This window comes from Yarrowia lipolytica, chromosome 1D, assembly GCF_001761485.1.
Source record: "Yarrowia lipolytica chromosome 1D, complete sequence".
In the NCBI taxonomy this organism is placed as follows: domain Eukaryota; kingdom Fungi; phylum Ascomycota; class Dipodascomycetes; order Dipodascales; genus Yarrowia; species Yarrowia lipolytica.
In genome coordinates, this window is record NC_090773.1 from 2,070,474 (window position 1) to 2,089,369 (window position 18,896).

The window sequence follows — 18,896 nt, forward strand, 5'->3', positions numbered from 1 at the left end:
CACAACCCCCACCATTGTCTTCTATTGACAACCAGAGCATAGACGACTCTTGCTCTTGTATATAGTATGTAATAATCCATTGGATGTAACATGTACGTAGTTGGTTCAAACAACCCAACCCTAACCCCAAACATACATGATCCAGGCACGTGTTTGAACTTGTCTTCTTCATCAACTCCACCATGGCCACGTTACTCGACATTGAAGGAACCGTGTGTTCGATTTCGTTTGTGCACGACATTTTGTTTCCCTATGCACTCGAAAAGCTGCCTCAATTGCTCAAAAACGAACAGTTCCCCATCAAACCAGGCGGGAACCAGACCTCAGACCTGACTCCATACCTGGAGAGCTTCCCGGAGGAGTACAAACAGAGCGCCCAGGCCCTGGAGGACCACGTGATTGATCTGACGGAGAAGAACGTTAAGGCTCCCTACCTCAAGGCTCTTCAGGGCTACATTTGGAAGAGTGGTTACCAGAGTGGGGAAATAAAGGCTCCTCTGTATCCCGATGCTGTGGACTACATGAAGCGGGTTGTGGACGGCGGCAACAAGGTGTTCATCTACTCGTCAGGATCTGTGCCTGCTCAGAAGTTGCTGTTTGGGTACTCGTCAGCCGGCGATCTGACTCCGCTGATTTCGGATTACTTTGATACCGTCAACGCCGGGCCCAAAATGGAGGCTGCAAGCTACACAACTATCCTCAAGGCCATTGGTTTCGAGGCTGACAGGGTACTCTTCTTGTCCGACAATGTGCGTGAAATTGAAGCTGCTAAGAAGGCCGGTCTGAGAGCCTATGTCGCCGAGCGGCCCGGAAACGCCAAGCTGACGCCCCAGGAGAAGGAGGACAATGTCATCAAGACCAGTTTTGAGGGAATTGAGATCTAGTTCCTCCTTCAGCACGTGGATTTATGACTGTTGCGTGCCCAATTAGGATTGCTATGTAGTAACATGAATTAAAAGTGGTTTCAGCACTTTTCGATAGCAATTGATCGCTTTGAGGCACCATGACTGCAAAAATTGTCTCATTCTATGGCGTCTGGTTCTGATTATGGACTGTCTCCCCCCTGTCGATGCAAAAAGTTATGTCGGCACTTTATGGAGCATATATCAATAAGTCCCTAAGATCGTTCGAAAGGTTTCCATTTGGTTATTTACGACAGCAAACACAGCAGGCAGCTGAAATAGTACAAATACAAGTACTCTCCTATCCAATTTATCTGGTGCAACTCCAGTTCTCAAATTTCGGCAAGGCTTTTTGAATCAACAAGTCAACTGTCAAAAGTCCCAACAAAAGTTTCACCTAATCCAACTAATCAAATAAGCGCCATCTCACATCAACCCATAACCCAAGTACTCCCAAGTAACTTGTTCCATAACCCACGGTCCGTTTAAATACCCTTAGCGGCATCTCCAAAAGTGCAATTTCCACTCAAGAAATTCCACAATGGTATCCAACATGCTCCTAATAACGCTCTTCTCCACCCCGGTCCTTGCCTCCTTCCCGACCTCCTACTACTACGACTCGACTTCCAAAGAGTGTGCCACCATCGGCAACTTCATGGCTCCCTACTCGGGAATTCGAATCTGGTGTGAGAAGGATCTGTTCGACGCCTCCAGAGACCGTCTAGCCATGTCTGTATGCCAAAACGGATACACCTACGACTACACCATCTCCGATACCCCGGGATGCACGGACTTCTCCAACCCCATGGAGTTCACCAACACGTCGTCGGAAATGCAGTTCGATCCCTGGCATTTCGGAGGTGGAAAGTTCAAGCTTGCCCGGAGATACACATCGCTCGACCGAGAAACACCCGTTTATTGGCCCGATACCTTTGTCGGAGGCGTATTCAAGTGTCCTCTGGACGAACCCTGTACCAACGACAACGCCATTCCCATCGCTCCTCTTTTGGCCGACGAGCCGTGGCACTTTCTGCGCAAGTTCTCCATGTGGACCGTGACTGCCAGGTTCCCCATAATGTACTCTCCGGACTTTACAGGCCACCACTATCCTCACATCAAGGGCAACAATGACTGGGCGAGATATCTAGACGTCAACGAGAGATATAGAACTGTCAGAGAGAAGACAGTCCACACCCAACCAAAGTACGTGCCCGACAAGAATGTGCCGGCTGATACACTCGACAACGACAGCAACAGCAACGAACCTCTCACTCTCCCTCTCACCCCCTCAATTCCTCTACCTTTACAGTCCGATGCTCTTCCTGGGGAAGAAAAGTACCATGTTCCTGGACACTCAATCACGGTTGAGATTCATGGGTTCAGAGCCGGTGTCAAGAGTAAACTGGAACACAAGTTTGCGCAGATTTCCAGCCAGTATTCTGACGTCCTCAAACAATACAACCCTTCTCATGGCCTCCTGGGACTGCTGTATCATCTTAGAGTCAACCTGGAGTATTATACAGCCAAGAGGATCTGGCTGGATCTTGTCAAGTTGCTATAATTAAATAGAAATATATATGTAGCTATTTATCGTGACTACTTGTTAATGCCGAGCTCAAAGTAAGCCTGTCGAGTATCAACACAGGCTCGTCGCACGTCTCGTTTTTTGTGGTCCAAGAGAGGAGTCAAGGAGTTGATGATTCGCTGCTTGAAAGGAACAATCTTTGGAAGATCGACAGTGGATGCAAAGGCTCCCAGACACTGAAGAGCCTTGATGGAGACAGCAGGCGAGGAGAATGCAGCGTCCAGAAGAGAAGGAACAAGCTCGTCGAGATAGGAGGCCACAATATCGGTTTGTCCAATGGTAGCGAGGATTGTGTCGATGCCAGCAGTCTTGACCCGGGCCTCAGAAACACTCAGAGAGTCCACCACCAGAGACATGATGCTTTCGAGTGCAGGCGACACAATGGAGCTGGGGACAGAGTTGACAATGTTGGACAGAGCAACGACGTAGGGCACTTTATCGTCAACGTCCTTGTAGCCCTGAACCAGCTTGGGCACCACAGAAACAAAAAGCCGCTGCTTGTAAAGCTGTCGGATGACAACCGAATTTTGCTTGACAAATAGTTCATCGTCTCCAAGTAGAATATCGAACGATTTGGCTGCCACCAGTCCATTGGCGCCAGGGAGCATGCCCACAAGAGTATCCACAAACTTGAAAGCTGTGGAGTCGTTCTTCAGCAACCAGCCCTTTATAATCCAGGCAGCGGATTCGAGTGCGTCCAGAGTGGCGGTCTCCAGCAGGTCAGTAACAAACGCCACAGCCTGCGGAGAAGCGGCGGTGTTGATCCATTTGTTTGTGAGAAGACCAGCAAATCGAAGGTAGTGTCGTCGAATGGCTGGATCGGCAGTGCCAGAAACAGTGCTGATGACGCTTCTCAGAAGAACAAAGGGGTCGTGAAGCTTGGGCAGCTCGAGGTCGCGACTCAGAGGAGCAAAACAAGAGGTCAAAAGACTCATACAGGGCAGAGGAGTATCAAGGACGTTGAACTTTTGCTTCTCGGGAAGGGTGGCACTCGGAAAGATATCACTGGTGGTTCCGTTGAAGAAGAGGGAGAAGAGACTTGTCAGAACTTGATCCTGAACTGTGCAATGACGGGTGATGGAGGTGAGGATTCGTCCAGCAGCTTCAGTCACTTGAGGAGTGGCCATGACAGCAGGGGACCCCGAGTAGCTGGCATCAAAGGCAGTCTTAAACAATCTGGGGAAGGTGGACTTGAGATACGATGTGGTATCAAAGTTGTCCTTGGACTCCTGTTCCTTCAGGGCGCTCAGAAGAGTCTGCAGAAGCAGAGTGGGATACAACGCAGTGCTCCCAGTAACGGTATCCATGTGGGACAGTATTCTGACTTGGAGAACCTCAATCAAAGTCTTAGAGGTACTCACCTTGGCCAAAACAGATAGCAGGAACAGAATTCGAGTCTTGGCTTCCTTGTCAGAGTCTGAAGCAGGCAACTCTGAAAGCAGAGCCGGGAAGGTGATGTTTTGAATAATTCCTGCGTTTCCGGGCTTCTCAGCAATCAGAACAAGTGCGTCTACCGCAGCCTGCAGGGTTTTTGTGTTTGTGTCGTTGACAATGACGTCATCCAGGTACCGGACAATCAGCTCTGTGTCTGTTTGAGAGAGGAACTCGGTGATGTTGACGGCGGCTGAGAAACCCTTGATGGCCAGAATGCGCAGAGAAGACTCGGACTCCGGACTGGAGAGCAGGGCCTTGGCCAGCACATCGAAAACGCGGTCCTTGAACTCAAACAGAGGTGTAGAAGTGACATTGGGGAGGGACGACTTGAGGAAAATGAGCAGAATCTCACAGATGGACGTCAGAGTGGGGATTTGAGTGTCAGTGACGGCCAGGATAGCAGAAAGCGCCGGAGTGGTAAGCTTTTTAGCAACGTCTACACCTGCCAAACTGACAGACGCCACGATCTGGGCTGCCTGGGTGCTCAGACGGTTTGTGGGGTCCTTGAGCTTGTCCATGCAGTCAGTTTCAACGTTTGTGAGGTACTCATCCAGCTGTGACTGGTCTCCGTGCTTCTGCAGCTCTTCTGCGAGACGTTTTAGAACAGTAAGGGTCTTTCCTGCCAGCTCAGGTTCGCTTCCATGCAAAACCTCGAATTTGGTTCCGTCCCAGATGTCCTTCCAATTTTCGGCGGTGATTTCCGGACCGTAGTTGGCGATACATGCTGCAATGGTGTCCAGAGTGTCTCCCTTGACCGATAACGACGACGAGGTGAGTTTTTCCAGCAGTGCGGGGAAGATGAGTTTGGAGTACTGTTTTCCGGCCGCCAGAGCGGTTCTGAGCGCCACCTTTAGCTGATCAGCTGTGATCTTGTAGGGGTCATTTTTGGGGGGTCTAAAGGTGATGGGGAAGTAGCAGAAGGTGGCGTCAAACTGCGGCTCCACGTCGTTTTCAGGCACAGTCAGGTTGTTGCTGATCCACTCGTTGATAGCAAAGGACTCCAGCAGGTTTCGGGGGTCCTTCTCGCCGTTGGTGCAGGTCAGGAAACACTTGATGAAGCCTTCCTGGGCTGAAGCAGTGCTTTTGAGCGACTGGCTCTTATTCTCAGTCAAGTATCGGAGTAGAACGTAGGCCTTGTATCTGACCACCTGCACATGTGAAGAGGGCAGGTAGTAGCCGACGAGGCTGTCCACGATTTTTTTGACGCTCAGAGAGCTGATGGCCGACATGGTGACCACGGCGTTCATGCCGTCGAGAACCTGGCCCGTGACGGGCTCGTCGGCCAGACGTTCGCTGAGAAACTCGCAGATGACAGTGAGTTGCTGCTTGGTCAGTTTGTCAGTAGGCAGATCTTTGAGCACGTCAGAGATGCATTGGATGGCGGTCTGTCGGGTTTTGGCAGACTCGTCAACGAGGTATTCTCCGAGCAGCTGCACGAGATCGACCAGTTTAGCCTGGTCCGTGGTGATCACTGTGTTAGCATGAAGCGGTAGTTGTAGGGAAGGAAGAGACGGGGCATAGTGGGAGGAGATGATGATCAAGATACGAGGGTAGGGCACCAGAGAGACGATATTACCACTTGCCACTGGAAGGCACCCAAACAGGCGCCGAACAGACACCAAACAGGCACCGAACAGACACCAAACAGACACCCAAACCAACCCAGTCAATCCATGGACCGGTCTAGATCACCTCAGATCATATCTTACCCCGCATGACTCAGATAACAGCTGAACCACAACTTCCCGACCATAAAGAAAGAAGAAAAGCAACCAAAGCACATGTTTCCCTGTCAACGGTTCATCCTTCATCGACTTAGCCCATCTCTATCAAATCTCGATCATCTTCTGGTCTAGACCTAGATGGATCATAAGGCAGAGAACACACCACCACCACTACCACCACCGCCACCGCCACATCTGCGGCGAAAAAGCCGCGGCAACAACATCCAGAATTATAAACACGTGTCCAAAAGTCGATTCCCATTCCTTCTTCCCTCCTACCACTATCCAGTCTCTATCTCCGTCGGGTCGTGGATCTATAGTCCATCACACCTTTGTCGCACACTCCCTCCACCGTAAACTCCAAGCTGGATACTCACAATCAGCGATACCTGCGGCGTTGCCCGTAGCGGCCATGTATTGGTTGACCAAGGCGTCCATGATCAAAGTGGCACACTGTATGTCGTTTTCGAGGGTCTTGTTCAGGTCGGACTGCCTCTGTTCCTGGTGACAATCTCCATTTTTCTTACTCACAGAAGAGTCTATGTGAAATAAGGTTTGCCACACTCCTCCCAATACCCATCCTCATACACCCACCCACCCATCAACGACTGTGAATTGTCTCTGTCTCCATCGACACATTTTCCTCATTCCTCATTCGTCTAAAGACTCATCATGGACGTGGATTCCGATATCGCCGCCGAGTCGGTGGCCCGAGTGTACGCGGACGTGAACAACCTGATGCCGCCATCGTACTGGGACTACGACAAGCTGGCGCTCAAATGGGGTCAGCAGGACAACTACGAAATCATCAAGAAAATCGGCCGAGGCAAATACTCGGAGGTGTTTGAGGGCATCAACATTGTGTCCAAAGAGCTGGTGGTGATCAAGGCGCTCAAGCCCGTCAAGCGCAAGAAGATCAAGCGAGAAGTCAAGATTCTGCAAAATCTCGCAGGAGGACCCAACATCATCTCGCTGCTGGAAACGGTGCGAGACCCGCAGAGCAAAATGCCGGCCTTCATCTTCGAACACGTGCAGAACCTCGACTTCCGGGCGCTGTACCCCAAATTCACAGACTATGACATTCGCTACTACATGTACGAGCTGCTAAAGGCCATCGACTACAGCCACTCCAAGGGCATCATGCACCGGGACGTGAAGCCACACAATGTCATGATTGACCACGAGAAGCGCAAGCTGCGCCTCATTGACTGGGGCTTGGCCGAGTTCTACCACGCGGGCACCGAATACAACGTCAGAGTGGCCTCGCGGTACTTCAAGGGACCCGAGCTGCTGGTCGACTTCCAGCTCTACGACTACTCCTTGGACCTGTGGTCCTACGGCGCCATGTTTGCCTCCATGATTTTCAAAAAGGAGCCTTTCTTCCATGGTACCTCCAACACGGACCAGCTGGTGAAAATCGCACGGGTGCTGGGAACAGAAAAGCTCTGGGACTATCTGGAAAAGTACAATATTGAGCTCGGAGCCGAGTACGACGACATTGGAACCTACCCCGCCCGACCCTGGAGCAAGTTTGTCAACGTGGACAACGAGGCCTACATTAGCCAAGAAGCGATACATTTACTGGATAACCTGCTGAGATACGACCATCAGGAGAGACTGACTGCCAAGGAGGCCATGGCGCACGATTACTTCAAGCCCGTCAGAGTTAGAGAAGAGGGCGAGCAGGAATAGATGGCGAGCAGGAATAGATGACGAGCAGCTCTATTGGGTCGTCTACCAACGGCCGCGAGCGAGCAAAGGTGAGACACATGGGCCCCCCCATCGATTCGCCAACCAGTCTTGAGCGCGTGTATTAATGAGCTAACTTGCACTACACGCGCTTGCTAAGCTATGACTCAGTGACTTCCAGTGACTCCAACATTTCTGTCACCACTGGACCAAACATTAATTCAACTCATGCTCAAAGAGACAGTCATTGAAGGGTGTATATCGGTACTTTAATAAAAGGAATATTCTTAGACAATGTAGGCGACTGTAAAGAGGCTGAGCAGAAACTTATCGTCATGACAGTTTGTTGACAACTTTGCAGTCATTATGGCCGAGGGTAAATAGGTGGTTGACGACGTCTGAAGACAATGTGAAGTTTCACAGTTGAGCGAGAGGTCAACATCGTGAACTAAGAGTATGCTCTAGCCCATCTCAGAGCTGAGCGCAGGGTGGCTTCTAGCTGGGGAGAAGCAGGATGATGAGCAAGATGCTCAATGACTCGCGGAAGAAGTACGCAGATGTAGGTGGCAACTAGACGCTCCTCTTTGGGTGTTGCGAGGCAGTTAGAAGTGAGCAGCGAGATTAGGTGTTGGATGCAAGCTGGGTTAGTGAATGGGAGGGGAACAGGGTGTCATGATGGAGGCAGGCGTCTCCGTGTGAATCATTCAGGCTCGTCCGTTTGAATCCTCGTTACTCACAAATCAACATTCCATCGTCCTTGGTAGGCAACTTGATCACCAAAATATCGAGTCTTTTGCACAGTCCCACGTTCAGCAGAGGCCCCAAGGGCGTAGAAAACGTCTTTCCGTATCGCTTGAGACACTCATTCAATGCAAAGCGCCATAGGTTCATCACGGGCATCACATGGCCGCACCTGAGCTGGCCCCGAACCTCACACACTGCACTAGACAAGTACCTGTGCAGAAGACGATTGATCCCGCATCGAGGATTGTACTTGGCATATCCCTCTGGGGCATGTGTCAGAAACCTGTCGACAGCAAAGGTGGCGTTTGTAGGTGGACAGGGTAGCGGTAGAAAGGCACGATGCGCCGTTCGCCTAGTGGTGAGCCATCTGTGAACTGATTTGTGGAATAAAACCGCCTGGCTCAATTTGACCGAGGCAACTGCCACAAGAAGAATGTCGGCATTCGAAGGAGTGGCGTATATCCGTGGTTTTGGTGCGTGAACTTGCATTTTTTGTAGTGTGAAAAAAAGGGGAAAGCTCCCCAGTTTATATATTCAAATGGTGTGACATGAGCTATGTCGCGGGTGAAGGGACTTATGAGTAGTATATATATATATACACATATAAGTGGCCATGTAGTGTAGTCATACAGCATCCCCAAGTTGTTCTCCGTTGACTGGTTGTTTGTGGGGATGATTACCCCAAGTATTTAGTTGAGTAATTAGTTAACATTATTGTTAGTCTTAACAGGTAATCTTCACTACCGGCTAAACTGACTCAAAACTGGCCAAAAGGAACGAAATTTTCTACGAGCAAATGTTGAATACACCATCCGACCGCCACATGTTCTAGCTTAGCCAGATTATCCCTTTCTCGACCCAGATTCTAGTGTCGTGATCATCATGAAATTCATCTTAATAAATAGCTAGCTAACCATCTTAGCCCTGGCTCCTCTGAGCAGCAACTTCAGCTTCTCCACACATACCGGGGGCAAGAAGGTCGCCTGAGACGAGTCAATTCCACTGTAGTGGGCAATCAGCAGTCTCAGATTCCACATATCATCAAACAGGGTGGGGTTGGTGGCCGTCAACTCCAGCGTATACTGCATGTCAGCCAGAAGAGGAGCCAAGCTGCCCACGTGAGCCGAGGAAGCAGCGTGGTTGGAAAACAGGGCCAGGTCCCGGTTGGCAGACTTTTGGAACACCTGCAACCTGAGAAGCTTGCCACTAAGAGTGTCATTGTTGACCTCAAAGTGATCGCTGTCGCTTCTGAGAGCTACACCAGCAGGGATATGGCTGGTTTCGTCAGACACATTCTTCACGTAGATGGTTTGGGTCTTCTTGAACGACTCCAGGTACGCGGGGCTCTCCTCAAAGTCGATATGAACAGGAAGAACATGAGGAGCCGTGATTGCTAGTGCCTTGATCGTGTCTAGTTCAGGCAACAAGCAGGGGGCCTGGCAGACAACGGGAGGTCCGTCCTTGAGCGTGACGGTGACTGATTCGGAACAACTCTGGCCGTTGCTGATGTTTCGGACAATCAGACATCGAGGCTCGGCTGCAAGCACCCAGAAATGCCGAAGAGCCTGCAGATGGCTTCTGTTGTCCTGCATGGAAGACGGAAACAGAGGGTAGAAGGCAATCAGTAGGGATGCGATGGCCAGGTTCGAGCGAGCGAATGCGAATTGGCCTCCTCCTAGGAACAGAGTACCCATGGCCAGATGAGTAGCCATGAAGCTGCCATACGGCACTTCTGAACCTGCTCGTCCGTGCAGGATTCGGAGACGCCGGAAAGTATCCAGGTCACCAGTGCCAACCATGACGATGGCCAGTGATAGAGCCAGACAATCTTGGGTGTTGATCACTCCAAGTTGAGTTAGTTTCTGGTCATGGGACTCAGTAGGAAGAGTCGCCAGACGCATAAACTCATCAAGATAATGCAACAGAGTCGACTTGGCGTGCTCGTTGGCAGTGGAAGCATGTTTCAGCGCCAAGGCGAAACAGTTACCAGCAATGATGTTCATGTAACTGAGCATATCGGAATTGAGCGTCTTGATCGACTTGAGCGTGTACTTTCGACGCAGCGAAGAAGCGATCTGGCCTTCGACCCATGACACACTGGAGCCAATCTGGTCCCACATGATAATATTGGCAGCAAGAGCTCGTAGAAGCAAAAGGTCGGGTCGCACGTACTCCAACATGGGCTCCGATTCTGGAGGAACTAGTTTCGATGCAATGCCCTGGTTGTTGGTCTTCATGAAAATGAGCATGAGCGCATATATAGCTCCAGAGGTGGGAGAATCGAGGAAGTTGGGATTCTGGATGTCTCGTATAGGAGTAGCGAGAGAAATGAGCTTGGAGGTAGTTGCTCCCTTGCTAAACGCCTCCCCTTCACCGAGATTGATTAGACCGAGCGAAATACCGGCTCCTAGACGATATCCTTCATCGAGAATGACATCTCCATCAGTAGCATCTCTTCCAATCTCACCAGCAAGCATCTCAGTCATTCGACGGTGCTGAGAGCCGAGGTACAAGAAGCCAATACCAACGAGACCAGCAGTCTGCATGGAACCACCAACATTAAGATCATTCGAGCCCACAGGCAAAAGAGCACCAATATGGACAGAGAGAACTTTGGTGAGTTTGGCGTCCATGGTGCCCATTAGAGACACAGACATTCCTAGGAGCAGTCCAATGCTCGTCAGAGTATGTTTTGGGCCGAGGTAGTTAAAAATGTGCCACTCCTCGACATTCTTCATGTGTCCGTTGAGTCCCAGACCCAAAAGGAAGCCCGCGTGTTGAGCATTCAGCTGTTGGGGTCGGTTGAACGCCACCCAGTTGCCGCTAATGTCGCGAGCTCCTCTAGAGACACTCAAGCCCGAAGACACACCATTGTGGAAGTATCCCCAGGCGGTGCTATCTTCACTCAACAGTGACTTATCGAGGGGAACAGTGACATTGTCTGGTCGCAGCAACACGTTGAAGTTGAGTTTGGGAATGGGGAACCGCTCGGTGGTGAGAGGAACACGTGCAGAGAAGAACAGCGAACTTCGACCAAGAGGAACAGTAAATGTTCGCATAGCGATGGTCTTTGCCACCTCCTTTTGCAACGTCAGAGCCTCATGTTCGTTGCAGTCAGGGGGGATGACAAGGGTCGTCGACTGCACCTTGGATGTCTGAAGCAGCTTGGACGCCTCGTAGAACCGTCTATCACTGCTAAATACCTGTCTAGCCACCGCCACTCGGTCGGCCTCAACCTGTTCGTCCCACGCACTGGTAGCTTCGGGGTTGTTCAGTGATGCAAGAATACCCTGAATCTCACGAGCTCCGCCAGAAGTGCCAGATTGAACTGGCTTGAGGTTCACATGCTCGACCCCCTGAGCCACGCGAGCCAGATCGTCTCTATCAATGAGCTCCAGGAACGCCGGGTCACTTGAAATGGGACTTTCGGACTTGCACATGTGAATCACATTGAGAATGGGGATGGCGACACCCTCGGGGAACCGAGCCAGCATCTGTTTGGTGAGACCAGCCTCGATCAGAAGGTGCACAAAGTCTTCGGCAGTTGGCAGATCCATGGACAGAAGCTCAAACGCCTTGATAGCCACCTGTGTGCAGGGAGTGAGTTCCTCATCAAGAGTGGATTCCCCTCCAACAAGAGCTGACAGACACACATAGTCAGTATCCACCTTGTAACAAAGAGCCGCAAGTGAAGCCAGCAGATTCGGGGGCTCAGCCAGCGGGGGCACAAATTGTTCTGTGTTAGTTATTGTAGACAAGAACATGCCATATTTGAAATACTCACCACCTTGATTGATATCGACGCCGTAGTAGTGACACCAAGAGTCAGGCCATTTCAGAGATGTCACCAGTTGACCCACAAGTTCACCTAGCCACTTGACATCTTCTGAACAGGAAATGTCGAGCTTGCGATCCTCTCGGAAAATGTGCAGTGCCAGAGTCAAGTAAGTGACCCGTTCGATGCTCGAGTCAATGGGAAGCTCCTCCACCAGCTGGTGAGCAGTATCCACCACCTTTCTGGTGAAGACTGGGCTGCGTTTTTTAGGCGTGCTCTCAGCCACCCAATCCCATACACTGCTCTGAAAAGTGATCTGAGACGAATCGCCATTCTCCTCATCCAGGCTAGAGAGAGAGGAAAACTCGGAAATGACACTGGCAACAACAGTAGTGAACGCAGTGAGCTCGTCGCCGTAAAACTGCGAGTATGCAAGGGCCCACCGAAGTCTCAGGATCTCGTAGCTGTTCCCATCAAAGAAGATGCTCAAGAGATTGAGACAATTGTTCATGAGGTGGGTCTTGGGCTCGAGAACAAGCAACTTATCAATGGAACCACATTTAACACGGTTGGTGCCCGACCAGGAAAGCTGCTCTGAGTTTGAGCAGCAAATGTCGAGAGGGACACTGACTCCGACAAATGGATTGAGAAGAACAACCCTGTCGTTCGAATCACGAACCAGGATGGTGCATCCCTCAGCTGCCGAGCAATCTGTGTTTATGATAAGATCCTTGACGTGGTACTCGACTGCATCGATTGGCTGGGGTCGTTCCACGGGTCCAGATGCCTTGACAAACATGTGCACCTGCAGCACATTCGTCTTTCGGTTGAAAATAACGATAGCTTCGCGGTCAAAGAAGCTTAGTTGCTGCGCAACCACATCGCTCACCTGCACGGGTTCAGTATCGATAGCCTTGACTTCGGTGAGCATGATATCTTTTCTTAACGATGAAAAGTCGTAATTCGTGTACTCTCCGTCGTTGCCGGCGTCTCCTCCAGAACTCATTCGGTCTAATGCAATCGCCTTCTCGCCACGCGAGTACGCCAGCGTGTTTTCCAGGTTGGTGCTCATGTCATTGTCGCTGAGCTGATCGTCACTCCTGGGGAAGATTGAGCTCGATCTGCGCCTAGTAGAGCTGTGGCGGCTGGTTTTCGAGTACTTTTTGCTGTGTGTAAGTTGCCGGGAGTGGTAAATAACGAATCGGCCGTCTGTGGGACTGTGTGTGAGATACAATGACGAATTGGGCGATCTGGCCACACTCACAAGACATTCACTGGGAGAGATGGAAGACAGGTCTGTAGTGACTACCAGTCCAAAGTCCATGAGCGGGTCAATGAGAGTGAGAAATCGCGGTCCATTAAGCGACTTGCCAGATCGTCGAGTGTCTCTTTGGAGAATGAGGCCCTTGGCGAACTGCAGAGCATTGGTCACCACAAACGGCAACCACAGTACCGAAGTGCCTCTGAACTCGTTGTAAATGTGAATGCTGTCTTTCAGAACAATTACCGTGGACACGTGATTCTCGTCGGAGGGTCCCACGCTATCGAACGACACGAACGACGCGTAAATCACCTCCTGGTCGTCGAAACAAAAGCTGCGAAACAACCTGCCGGACTTGAACCACTTGACATTGTTGGTTTCGACCACCAGATCGCCCTGGCTGGAAGTCGCCACCGTGGTACACTTGTCATTCGAGCTCTCCGACAGCTGTAACGTCGCCAGCTGCAGTTGTGCCATTTCTTGTGTTGTTTTTCAAGTCTGGTTAGAGATATTCAGATTCCGATTCTGGTACTCCTTATTTAAGGTTTGCATTATGCACAACACCGTCGCTGTGGTGATGGATATAGACTTGGTTAAGAACCACAAACACACAAGTTAAAGTATAAGTAAACACAACCACCCGCCTTCCTCTTCTTCTTCTACACAACTGCCCAAAGCTCCAAATCGCAAAGACTCTGCTACAACAAGCACACTCAGGATACCCCCTACTACTGGATCTACTAGAAACCCCCTTTTCGCTTTTCTTACCAACTTGCGATACCAACCATGAAACACGTTACCTCCGCAGGCGCCACCGCGCTGATTGTGATGGGCCTCCTGGCCTCCGTTGCCGATGCCAAAGACAACACTCGTCATACCGTGCAGCAGATTACTGCCTATTGTGTGAGTGAAGACGATAACCCCCACCGATTCCCGTTTTGATGACCCCGCCCCCAAACTAACACAGAACACTGCAAAGTACAACGAGTGCCACGCGGCTGCGGCAAACAACTACCTGGCCTGCGCCGAGAACGACGTCAACTGCCGTTGCACCCAGCTCCAAGTCCTGGCCGACGTCTGTGCACCCCTTTGCCCTCAGGTGAGTACCTCTCTTTCCCCCATCTGTGCCGCCCCACTACACAACACGGTCTTTGTGTTTGTATTTGTTCGCACTGTGTTTGTGCACAGCAATGCCTACTAACCCCAGACTGAAGTTTCCAACGCCGAGCTCATCCGATCCTACTGCGCCCAGAGCACCCTGCAGAGCTACTCCTCTGCCTCTGTCGCTGCCGCAGGCTCTGCTAACGACGTCCACTCCAACTCTCTGATGGAGCTGAAGAAGAAGCTCAAGGAAAAGCTCTTCGGCAAGTTTAAGGATGAAGACCCAGATTGCCCTGACGACAAGCACGAGGATCATGGTGATGATTGCCCCGAGGACAAGCACAACAACGACCAGAGCGATGACGGCATGTACGATGACTGTCACGATAAGTGCGACGGGGACGATCATCACGATGATTGCGACAACAAGTACGACGAGGATGACGAGGACGATTGTGACGATAAGTACGATCACGACGATCACCACGAGGATGACTGCGATGAGAAGTACGACGGAGAAGACGACGATTGCGACGAGGAGTGCGATGAGTACGACCACCACGACGACTGTGCCCAATACTACTCATACGCGAACCAGTCTGACTCTCCCTCGCCTTCTTCCGCTCCCTCTCCGCAGCCAGAGTCTGACGAGTCCCCCGCCCTTTCGGTTCAGTCTAAAAACTTCCTTGCCATGATGAGTGCCTACGAAAAGGACTCTAGCGACCACGCTTCCATCCCTGGCCGTTTCCATCGACGAAGTACCATTGAGAGGCTCAAGGCCACCGCTAGCCGTGGTGGTAACCAGCAGCTCCACATTGTCCCCCGAGGCCTCGACCTTCTTGACGTTGATGAGCCCAATGCCCGCCTCTTCCGAGACTTTCTCCCCTCCAGTATGGATCCCGACTGCGATGGGGATGACGACGAGGACTGCGTGATTGACGGTTTGGATCCCTCTTTATACGAGGATGTTGATTTCGATTCTCTTCAAGACCAGCGTGCCTCTGCCAATATCATTGGCTGGCCCAGCATCCCCTGGCCCTGGAACGACGACGACCAGCAGGACGACGACTGCGAGGACGACAAGACCCCCGAGCATACCCCTGTTGACGATGACTGCGGTGACGAGGAAAAAGACCAGTGGAACACCCCCTCCACCGATGACGATTGCGGCGACGAAGAGAAGGATCAGTGGAACGCCCCCTCTTACGACGATGACGACTGCGGTGACGAGGACAAGAGCCAGTGGAACACGCCTTCTATCGACGACGATTGCGGTGACGAAGATAAGGACCAATGGAACTCTCCTTCCGAAGCCGACGACGACTGTGGCGAGGATAGCGACAAGTCGTGGAACGACCACTCTGGCGACGGCGACGACGACTGTGGCGACGATTCTGACAAGCAGCCCTCCTACGACAAGTCGAAGCACAAGGTCTCTGGTCCCGACGCCGATGCTGACGAGACCCATGGGGACGATGGGGACGATGGCGATGACTCTGATGGCCATGGCGACGACGGCTCTGGCTCTGATGACGACGCTGATGACGGCTCTGAGGGTGATTCCGAGGAAGACGGTTCTGACACTGACACCAAGGTTGACGGTGGGGAGGGCAAGAATGCCACCGAGGGCTCTCGGCAGGGTCTCCGAAACGCCATCAAGAATGTGGGCGCCAACATCCGGAATGCAACTGGCAGCGGCGTCGAGTCGTCGGCGACTTCTGTCGTGCGGCAGGGTATGGTTGAGGTGATTGTTGGTTTCGCAGCCGCGGCCGGTGTTGGTTTTGCTCTGATTTAGAGAGACACCTTGCACTTTTATACCCCCATTTTTTCCTAAAACTCTAGCGTGAGACCACTGTTGCAATGAAGCTGTGTAAATAAATTCAATGCTCAAATTTCTAATGTGGCCACAAGCGATATGATATCTATGTTGTTGCATTGTTATTATGTAAGTATGTACAGGTATTGTTAGGGGGTGGTTTGCGTGATCACTCCTGGTCGTCTTCTTCGTCGTCCTTTTTGGGTTCCAGCTGGCCGCCCAATCTTGCCTCTCTTCGAGCTCTCTTGATCTGCTTTCGTCGCTCGGCCTTGACGAGGTCTCGTCTCTGGGTGGTGGACAGCGCAGTCACCTTGTTAATCTTTTCCTGGGCAGAAGGGTTTCGAGAGATTTTCTCGTCTTCCAGCGCCATCTGGTAGTTCTTTCGCACAGGGGTCTTTACCTTGGCGTCCAACGCCCACTGGTCTCTCTGGAGCGCCTTTCTCGCGTCCAGGTACTCCTGTTTACCCTGAGATTTGGTGACGGTCCAGGAGTGGAGGCCTCCCTCGGGTCCACAGATGTTCATGATGACGTGATTCTTTCTCTTCATGGGAGGTTTGAGGATTCGGGGCCATTTTTGGATGTTGGGGATGTTGACTTCGGGCGTTGTGGATCGCTGGATGATGAGGTAGCTGAACGAAGGCACCTCGAGATCTGAAGAGCCAGGTCGGCCTCCTCCTGAGAATTTGTTCTTGTTTCGAGTCACGTTGGGGTCCCACGAAGCCGCCAGGGCCTTTCCTCGTTTGAGCTGCATCACGTACTCTGGTCGGGCGAGTTTCTGGGTGAAGGAGCACCAGGAGCCCTTGGCTGTGTTTTGTTTTCTTAGCTGGCCCTGCTGGAAGGGGCACTTTCCGTGGTGTGTGCAGGGAGCGACAATGTGGAGATAGATGCGGTCTTGGACGGGCATGGTTTGCTCCTCGATGTCGAATTCGGGTCCCAGCTCCTGCTTGAGCTTCTTCATCTCCGTGTCGTTGGAGAAATGCAGTTTTCGGGTCCGTCCAAAGGGCACGGGAGTCTTGACCGGCCCCGTATCGCCCATGGGTCGAATCAGCACCTCTCTAGCTCGTGCTATTCGCTCGTATCCGTTGGGGTTGCCTCTGTCGACCAGAACAAGCACTCCTCCGGGGCTCAGGAGGTCCACCAGTCGAGCAGAGAGCATCTCTAGGGTGGAATCCTCCTGTCGCGCCATGAGATCAAGCTGCTGGTTGGCAATGATGAGGTCGTACTTGTACAGGTTGTTCTTTGGGAGACCAGTCTGGAGCCGGGTGTTTCGCACCTTGTCTTTGAAGTTGTTCTGGCCCTGGTCCTCGTGTTTCTGGGTATCAAAAAACTGTTTGGTCAGCAAAGTGTTGACTCTAGGACCGAGAATAACCGCCGTTTTCCGGTCAGGGTTCCAGTTTTCCTCCTCGGCAAACAGCTCATTGACGGCAAGCATTCCAGCAGAAGCTCCGAGACCCACATCCAGCACAGAGTTGGGAGTCCATCCCTCTGGCATCTTCTGCCGGACCTCCTTCAAAACAGCATATGCGGATGCGTAGTTTTGATGCAGGGTGGCCGCGGCCACGGTGAGCGCAGATTCAAGCGGGTTGTCTCTTCCCGTCTCCATCTTGGATACCAGCTCATCGCTGCCTCCGTAAAACTGTGCAACGTTTCGCTTGAGAGTGGCAGGAGACATGTCCTTGGTCTGCAGAGCGTCTGCCATGGCGCGATCCAGGTGTTTGGGCACAGAAAACATATGCGCAGCTCGAGCAGCAATAGTGTCGGGATGATGTCGCTCCGGACGGTTGTCTTCGTACTCGTGGACATTGTTGTGATTCTGGCCGTGGGTGGCGACCAGATCAGCTTCCATGTTATCCTTCATGTGGCTGCTAAGATTGCCTGTGGAGCTGTGTCGGACAGGAGCAAGTTGGACAGAGACTCTGCCGGGTAGCAGCTGCGCCCTGGCGCCGCTCTTGAACACGTTCGCGATTCGTAGCATGTGTGGCGTGTGGTTCTGATAGGAAAAATGCTCCGCTGAAAAAATATAAATTTCAGCCATGCACGAGATTAACCCTATCTAAAATATACCTTGCCAGTTGACGTAATCCAATCATCTGCACTCGCATTGCACCAGATCCAGCGACCTAAGCCAGTGCTCATCACCATGTCTGCGACCAAGGGAAAGCTGCTGTTTCTGCATGGATTCACCCAGAGCGGATCGCTGTTTGCCAAAAAGACGTCGGCGCTCCGGAAGGCGTTGCAGAAGCAGGGCTACCAGTGCTTCTACATTGACGCTCCAGTGGAGCTGTCGGCCCCCGATCTGCCGTTCGACACCTCCAACCTGGACTCCAGCGCAGACACAGATTGGAAGAGCTGGTGGGTGACGAACCAGAACAAACCAGACTACTACAAACTCGACAAGGCCTTCGATTCGGTCAGAGACGCCATTGAGAAGGACGGACCCTTTGACGGAGTCATGGGCTTCTCCCAGGGAGCCGCTATGGCCGGAGTCCTGTGCTCCCAGATCCACAACCTGCACGAGAAACAGCCTCCTGTCAAGTACGGCGTCTTGTTCTGTGGGTTCCGAATCGCACCTGAGGAGTACCAAAAGTTCTTTGAGCCCCCGATTGCTACAAACACTCTCCACGTTCTGGGATCTCTCGACACGGTAGTCTCCGAGGAGCGATCTCTGGGCCTGTGGAATGCCTGCGATGAGAAGACTCGAACCATGATCAAGCACCCCGGAGGTCACTTTGTGCCCAACTCGAAAAACTTTGTGACAGACATCATTGGATGGCTGGAGAACGCCGGTAAAGATAAACAGGAGGCCAAGGAAGACGAGGACGACTGGGACCAGTTTGACGCCATTGGCGGACGATAGATAGATAT

The 18,896-nt window shown here is 51.8% G+C and overlaps 9 protein-coding genes across 9 annotated transcripts; 5 read left to right on the plus strand and 4 right to left on the minus strand.

The window, feature by feature from the left end:
• Nucleotides 1–182: 182 nt before the first annotated feature.
• YALI1_D20706g (uncharacterized protein) lies at nucleotides 183–884 on the plus strand (the record flags this gene model as incomplete). Its single annotated transcript, XM_502911.3, has 1 exon — nucleotides 183–884. One exon carries the CDS (start codon nucleotides 183–185, stop codon nucleotides 882–884), a length of 702 nt encoding a protein of 233 aa, XP_502911.1.
• Nucleotides 885–1,443: 559 nt separating this feature from the next.
• On the plus strand, nucleotides 1,444–2,463 carry YALI1_D20719g (uncharacterized protein; the record flags this gene model as incomplete). Its single annotated transcript, XM_502912.1, has 1 exon — nucleotides 1,444–2,463. The coding sequence occupies one exon, from the start codon at nucleotides 1,444–1,446 to the stop codon at nucleotides 2,461–2,463; it is 1,020 nt and encodes a 339-aa protein (XP_502912.1).
• Nucleotides 2,464–2,498: 35 nt separating this feature from the next.
• YALI1_D20758g (uncharacterized protein) lies at nucleotides 2,499–6,083 on the minus strand (the record flags this gene model as incomplete). Its single annotated transcript, XM_502913.4, has 2 exons — nucleotides 2,499–5,392; nucleotides 6,023–6,083. 2 exons carry the CDS (start codon nucleotides 6,081–6,083, stop codon nucleotides 2,499–2,501), a joined length of 2,955 nt encoding a protein of 984 aa, XP_502913.4.
• Nucleotides 6,084–6,317: 234 nt separating this feature from the next.
• YALI1_D20768g (uncharacterized protein) lies at nucleotides 6,318–7,337 on the plus strand (the record flags this gene model as incomplete). Its single annotated transcript, XM_502914.3, has 1 exon — nucleotides 6,318–7,337. One exon carries the CDS (start codon nucleotides 6,318–6,320, stop codon nucleotides 7,335–7,337), a length of 1,020 nt encoding a protein of 339 aa, XP_502914.1.
• Nucleotides 7,338–7,782: 445 nt separating this feature from the next.
• Nucleotides 7,783–8,567, minus strand: YALI1_D20784g (uncharacterized protein; the record flags this gene model as incomplete). The annotated part of the gene is made up of 2 exons (XM_066094307.2): nucleotides 7,783–7,973; nucleotides 8,072–8,567. 2 exons carry the CDS (start codon nucleotides 8,565–8,567, stop codon nucleotides 7,783–7,785), a joined length of 687 nt encoding a protein of 228 aa, XP_065950379.2.
• A 416-nt stretch (nucleotides 8,568–8,983) lies between these two features.
• YALI1_D20840g (uncharacterized protein) lies at nucleotides 8,984–13,591 on the minus strand (the record flags this gene model as incomplete). The annotated part of the gene is made up of 1 exon (XM_068282733.1): nucleotides 8,984–13,591. One exon carries the CDS (start codon nucleotides 13,589–13,591, stop codon nucleotides 8,984–8,986), a length of 4,608 nt encoding a protein of 1,535 aa, XP_068138834.1.
• A 351-nt stretch (nucleotides 13,592–13,942) lies between these two features.
• Nucleotides 13,943–16,010, plus strand: YALI1_D20844g (uncharacterized protein; the record flags this gene model as incomplete). The annotated part of the gene is made up of 3 exons (XM_502916.3): nucleotides 13,943–14,017; nucleotides 14,082–14,213; nucleotides 14,322–16,010. 3 exons carry the CDS (start codon nucleotides 13,943–13,945, stop codon nucleotides 16,008–16,010), a joined length of 1,896 nt encoding a protein of 631 aa, XP_502916.3.
• A 190-nt stretch (nucleotides 16,011–16,200) lies between these two features.
• YALI1_D20885g (uncharacterized protein) lies at nucleotides 16,201–18,066 on the minus strand (the record flags this gene model as incomplete). Its single annotated transcript, XM_502917.3, has 1 exon — nucleotides 16,201–18,066. The coding sequence occupies one exon, from the start codon at nucleotides 18,064–18,066 to the stop codon at nucleotides 16,201–16,203; it is 1,866 nt and encodes a 621-aa protein (XP_502917.2).
• A 105-nt stretch (nucleotides 18,067–18,171) lies between these two features.
• Nucleotides 18,172–18,888, plus strand: YALI1_D20886g (uncharacterized protein; the record flags this gene model as incomplete). The annotated part of the gene is made up of 1 exon (XM_502918.3): nucleotides 18,172–18,888. One exon carries the CDS (start codon nucleotides 18,172–18,174, stop codon nucleotides 18,886–18,888), a length of 717 nt encoding a protein of 238 aa, XP_502918.1.
• Between the last annotated feature and the right edge of the window lie 8 nt (nucleotides 18,889–18,896).